A 5,920-nucleotide genomic window follows, 5' to 3' on the forward strand; every position below is an offset into this window, starting at 1 on the left:
CCCTCCTTATTAGTTCTTCAGCATGCACAAAGACATAAAAGATTCGCTCCTCCTTTGGTGTGCACAGATACAAAAATGATCCACACGCTCCTCCTAACTTTGTTACTGTTGCCTCTGATATACAAATTTTAAAAATACAAATGTATAACTAATCCGAAATCTAACTTCAACGAGGCATTTTGTAAAATTATTACCCAAATATGGTTTTTATTCAATGCATGATGTGTTTCCTTTCCCTGGGCCTTTGCAAGGGGGTAGAGAAGTAATCACACAACTACATGTAGTTGAATAAAACGAGTTACCGATAAAGCAATGTAAATGTGCAAAATGTATTTTGTTTCATCATTTTATTATATACGAAAAAAAACATCTATCACGTTGCCACAAAGATTGCTATTTCTTTGATGATTATCCACCAACTCTGTGTTTCCGTTAAAATGATACTCACACAATGAATCTTAAAAGGACCGAGAGTTGATGTCAAATTTCCCACTTTAATATCCCCATTTTCAAAGTATCCTAAAAGTATATCATTTGTACACTTAGGTTGAGACGAGGATACACTCACTAAACTTAGACTGGCCTGTAGTTTACCGTGTTCGATTTTGTCCTCTGGGTGTTCACGTGACCCAGTGTCTATAATTATACTATCCAATCTCTGAGGTTCATCGAACACGACTGTGAACCAGTCATTTGCTTTCCCATTGCCTTTACTCCAAAAATAACCTGGTTCCCTGCTGTAAGCCATCTCTGGAGTGAACGACGGTTCGATGTCCATGTTTGTGTAGATTTTTGCGGGAGGGTTATCTCCCTTATATGATTTGTCTAAATTGTCAAAATATCTGTCCTTTAAAGGTTGAATTTTTCCAGGAAGTGATGATCGAATTCCAACGTGCTGAAATATGGTGGGACGACGAATGTAGCGAGTAAACTGTAGCATCTGCAGGTTGAAATATAAAAACGTAAAGTCGCACGGTTGTTCTTCATAAAATAATAACACCATCTTGGCTAATTTTTCCAGATCGTACGAATGATAAAGTTTACCGATAAACCCAAGTTCTGAAAATTCTAAACATGTCCATGGCGTTTTGAACTCCGAAACATAATCTTTGATTACTTGCAGATATCCAGGAACTGTAAATATGTCGTCCTCCATTTGAATGTAATATGTTGATAAGTTTTGACTATATAAGAAAATGAAAGCATAATCCACATTCTGTTTTGATCTCCATTTCCTTTTGTCATCATTATCATTGTAAGTATGCTTTAGATTATCTAATGGGGGATAAAACGATTCCCAGGAACTAATTACAATAAGAGTTCCAGACGTTATTAGATTTGAATATGATTTCTTGATTCTTCCGCTAATGTCTGCCCTCCAAGTTTCATTAAAATCTGCAAGAAAAATCACTATGTAGATTTCCTTGAGTTCTTCTGTCCTCGTGAAGTTAACTATGGATTTGATAGTTTTCATTATGTACTCGTCTCCCACTCGTCTAACTGTGGGGATACCAATCGTCAAATATCCTGAAACAATGCATCAAATGTCAGAGTTATGTATGCATTATTTTTTTCTTTTTTTATAAATTTATCAGCGTAGCATATGTTAATAAACAGAGAAAATCAAAGATATAAATAAGATAAATCAATGTCATCTTTAGACAAAGAAACTCAATTTTATTAACATGAGGTCGAGGACAATTACAAAGCTGCTTATGAAACCGAGCAATCGAAATGATAAAGCTTAAATTAGATAGCAAGATAGAAGAATAGGTTTATGAACTCTGCATTTCATATCCTGGCTAGGTATTTTATACCTCGTTGTTTGAAAAAAATAGAAGTATTGACTGTTTATACTTATGAATAATTTTTTTTATCACATAATATATGTCCTTACTTTTCTGCTCTGGGACTCTTTGGAATAAAGTAGCTTCTTTTCGCCATGCAGAATGAAGTTTTGTCAAATCTGATGAGGGCTATAACATTGAAATTTAATGTATGTGTCAATTTGTGATACGTTAATTACATAGATACTATTAGTCACTGTTTCATTTTTGCTGAGGACGTATATAACTCAATCACATACTCAATGAACAGTAACTCAAATTCTCAATAACACATTTACTCACTCATACACTTTTGAAACAGTAAATCAGTGATTTAACTATCCTCAAACATTTATTTACATTAATTCACTGTAAACTTTCCTTCATGTGTAAGTTTTTGAATAAATTTTGCTTCAGCGGAATTATAAAATACATTATGAAATTTTTCCTCCCAAATCAGTACTGTAACTGTGCTTTATATTATTCATAATTTATAATTTTGATGTATTTTTACATATATTGTTTATGAGATAATCGCATTAGGTACGAGGTGGAATTAGTACAACTGTTAATATTATATGAGTATGTATAAGATTATTATTTTTAAATCCATCTCAATATAACAGATTTCCGTTTATGTTTCCGTCCCTTAGTACATGTATACCGTCTGTAACAAGTTGTTGTCTGTACTTTATACCCGTACACAAAACTCTGCACTATACATAATCATTTTACATGTTTCATTGTTGTATGTCTCTACAGGCTCTTGAATGGCAATAAGTCATCATCGTCGCAAACCACAGCCAAAATGTACGACCCTCTCCCATTCTGGCCCACTCGGCAAACATGCCAAACCTCGGCTGATTCCGTGGACTACATCAAACAATAGATGAGGTACGAATCGGCCGAGGTGTGCCGAGTGATTCTGGCCACGGGTAGGAGAGAGCAGACTCCGGACCGTGGCTTGAGTCGATGATAAATCATTCGTATGTTGTAACAGTATAGTGTTCCTTAAAATATCAACTTCGAAGTACTTTTGTGTAGAATCAAAGTGACTTTAAAAAGTAATTTTTTTGATGACCAAACACATTATATAAAAAATTTCAAGTTCTATTTTTATTGAAAAGGCAATTGTATTGTTATAAAAAGCCTCGTTTTGAAATTATTCGTAGGAATAGTTGTACGTGCATGTAATTTTATAAAGTGTAAAAAAAAAATCGTACGATCTGATGTGAACGGGTCACTAACCTCATTATATTAAAAATCTAGGTTATCTAATACATGTACATGTAAGTAGGAAATAAATGTTGGTCAATTAAACAAGCGCCATATCACATAAATGTATACATTGACACCGTAAACTTTTACCTTGTTAAGATAATCCTTGTATGACACCAGATTGTAAGCTTTTTGTTGATATCTGGAGTCTGTTACCTTTTCACTATTAATCCATGTTGAGCATTTGTATACAGCATCTATAGGTAGAAATACATTAGGTATATGGACTTATAAACCTTTTACATAATGCCACATACAAACATACACGCACAGGATTTACAGACATGTATCTATTAAAGTCTATTACATAAATATATGGAGATAACAAACAGTATTCAAGCTTAAAAGGCCATTAAACAATACAAAATTGAATCAGAGAAAAAACGGACATCTAAAACATCAGAGGTGGGATCAGGTGCCATGGAGGAGTGAGCATCTCTTGGTGACACGTCACATCCGCCGTGTGCTCCTTATCAGATCGGAAAATAACGGAAAAAATACATCGACAATTCATGTGTAAATAATGGCCTAACAATTAGTATGAAAAACGTCAGTCAGCATTTGACTCAATGATAAGTTGTAATTGCTGACAAAGTCATTGCATCGACCAAGGAACTTACGAAATGATGAGTTTAAACAAGACTGCTGATATTCTTGTTTCATCAACTTGTTTGTCAGTAATTTACCTCGTTTCAGAAATTGAACATACGTAGAGCATGCTCTTGCGTATCGAATCAACTTAGATATATAAACCCCGTAAACAGGAGATGAATGTATATTTCAGATGATGAAGGTATAATTAGTAGCATTTGAAAGTACATGTATTTCACATAAAATTTTTATTTTTAGTAACCACGGCAACAACATTCATCAAAATAAAAACCGATACATAGAATTATGAATCTTTAAGTGTAGTATACGCATGTGCCAAGTTAGATTGAAATTAGACCAAAACTGAGTATTTCAAAAATTTTCTAATTTTTTGGTAACCACGGCAACATTGTTCATCGACGTCAAAAACCAACAAATTGAATTATGTATCTTAATGTAGTCTACTTGTATGCCAAGTTATACTGAAATCAGACCTAAACTGTAGGAGGAGTAGCATTTTGAAAAATTGTTTACAGATAGACAGACAGACAAATAGACGGACGTACAGCTAGACGGACGGAAGACGGACACCTTACTATCGCATAAGCTCTTCTGTCTCTGACAATAGAGCTAAAACATGTTGCATGTTGACAAAAATATGTTGCATGTTGACAAAAATATGTTGCATGTAAAAATAAACAAGTTGCATCTAAACATTAACAAATTAATTGCATCTCAACATAATAAAGTTGCATGCTCTTAAAAAGTCGTTGCCTGTCAACATATTTATCTTGCATGTCAACATACATGTTAACAAGTTGCATCACAACAAAAATTTGCATGTTGAAAAAATATGTTACATGTCAACATACATGTATTCATCTCGCATGTAAGTCAAAACAAGTATCATCTTAACAGAAATAAATTGCATGTTGACAAAAATATGTTGCGTGTCAACAAATATATCTCATATGCCAACATAAATAAATGTATGTTAATTGAATTTAGCGTCTTTGAAGTCACATGTTGGCGAAAGTTGATAATTTTTGAAAATTCTTGATTACTTGCTTTTTAAATGTTGCATGTTAATATAATCAAATCCTACATAATGACATCATGATCTAAAGAAAAATAATTTGCACCAAGGAAGCGAAATATATCACTACCATACTAAATCCGTCTATATTATTAGAATAAAATAAAATAAAGTTAAAATGGTGAGAAATTAAAAATAATACTTACAGGAATTGCTATGAAGAAGAATCAGTATTTGGATAATGAAAGTAAAAACAGAAAATACACAGATAATGCTAGTCAGTGGTATTCTGTTAGTCTTCATGGTCCGCGCACCTAATCCGTTCACGCGTCATCTGTCACTTTCTGTGCTCAATAACACCTCCGCATTGTATACGAAGATGTTTCCACGCACCACAGCTGTTCGGAGCACAATAGCTTTTTCTTCAGGTCTCTGCCATTGTCAGGGTTGTGTTTACCAATGATGACCAGAGTTAAACAGATTTTTATTTGTACATAACTTTGTCCCTTATTCAAATAAAAACCCAGTCAGGAAATCTCTTGGATGTTTGTTCTAAATTCCCATGCATTCAAACGCAGATAGTCCCTCAAATAGAAGCATGTTGTTAATCTCCTGAATAACGCAATTGTTCTTACGCCTAAGCTATCGGATCCCTCGACCACTTAGGAGGCATCGGTTACAGACTTGCTTAATCAGATTTTTTAATTAATGATTGGATGCAGACCTCGGAGCTATATGGTCATGATGGTTTATATTCAAGTTCAGGTTTCATCTTACTGTACCTTTCCTCGGCGGGTTCTTTCTATGAATAATTCATTTTCATTGATATTTTTACACTATTCATCATGTACATTTTTTTACCTGCTATTTGCGTATTGGGCAGAAGATAATTGTTCATAACATCGATGATATACATGTTTAATAGAGATTTAAGTATACGAAGCTTATAAGTTTTTTACTGACTGTGAGCTTCTCAGAAATATAATTATATAGGGATGATCAATCTCAAAACCTGTTAAATTGATTAACCCGATGTATTTTTGTAGAAAGTAGGTAACACACTCAAGGATAGAAAGGTTACAAGAAGAAAACAAACAGTTGGCGATCTTAAAAAAATCTATAAACGTTTCAAGTCTGTAATGATAGAATAAAACACAGACCCCTGAAAATCACAGAGGTGGGATCAGGT

At 33.7% G+C, this 5,920-nt stretch overlaps 1 protein-coding gene across 1 annotated transcript; it reads right to left on the reverse strand.

The window, feature by feature from the left end:
• On the reverse strand, positions 1 to 5,449 carry LOC134275325 (alpha-1,3-mannosyl-glycoprotein 4-beta-N-acetylglucosaminyltransferase C-like). The gene is made up of 4 exons (XM_062757603.1): positions 4,938 to 5,449; positions 3,195 to 3,301; positions 1,898 to 1,976; positions 1 to 1,527 (listed from the first exon to the last, which is right to left on the reverse strand). Exons 1-4 carry the CDS (start codon positions 5,032 to 5,034, stop codon positions 374 to 376), a joined length of 1,437 nt encoding a protein of 478 aa, XP_062613587.1. The 5' UTR covers positions 5,035 to 5,449; the 3' UTR covers positions 1 to 373.
• Positions 5,450 to 5,920: the final 471 nt, after the last annotated feature.

Source organism: Saccostrea cucullata, unplaced genomic scaffold, assembly GCF_032062105.1.
Source record: "Saccostrea cucullata isolate Sc308-1 unplaced genomic scaffold, CSIRO_AGI_Scuc_v1 ctg72, whole genome shotgun sequence".
NCBI lineage: Eukaryota > Metazoa > Mollusca > Bivalvia > Ostreida > Ostreidae > Saccostrea > Saccostrea cuccullata.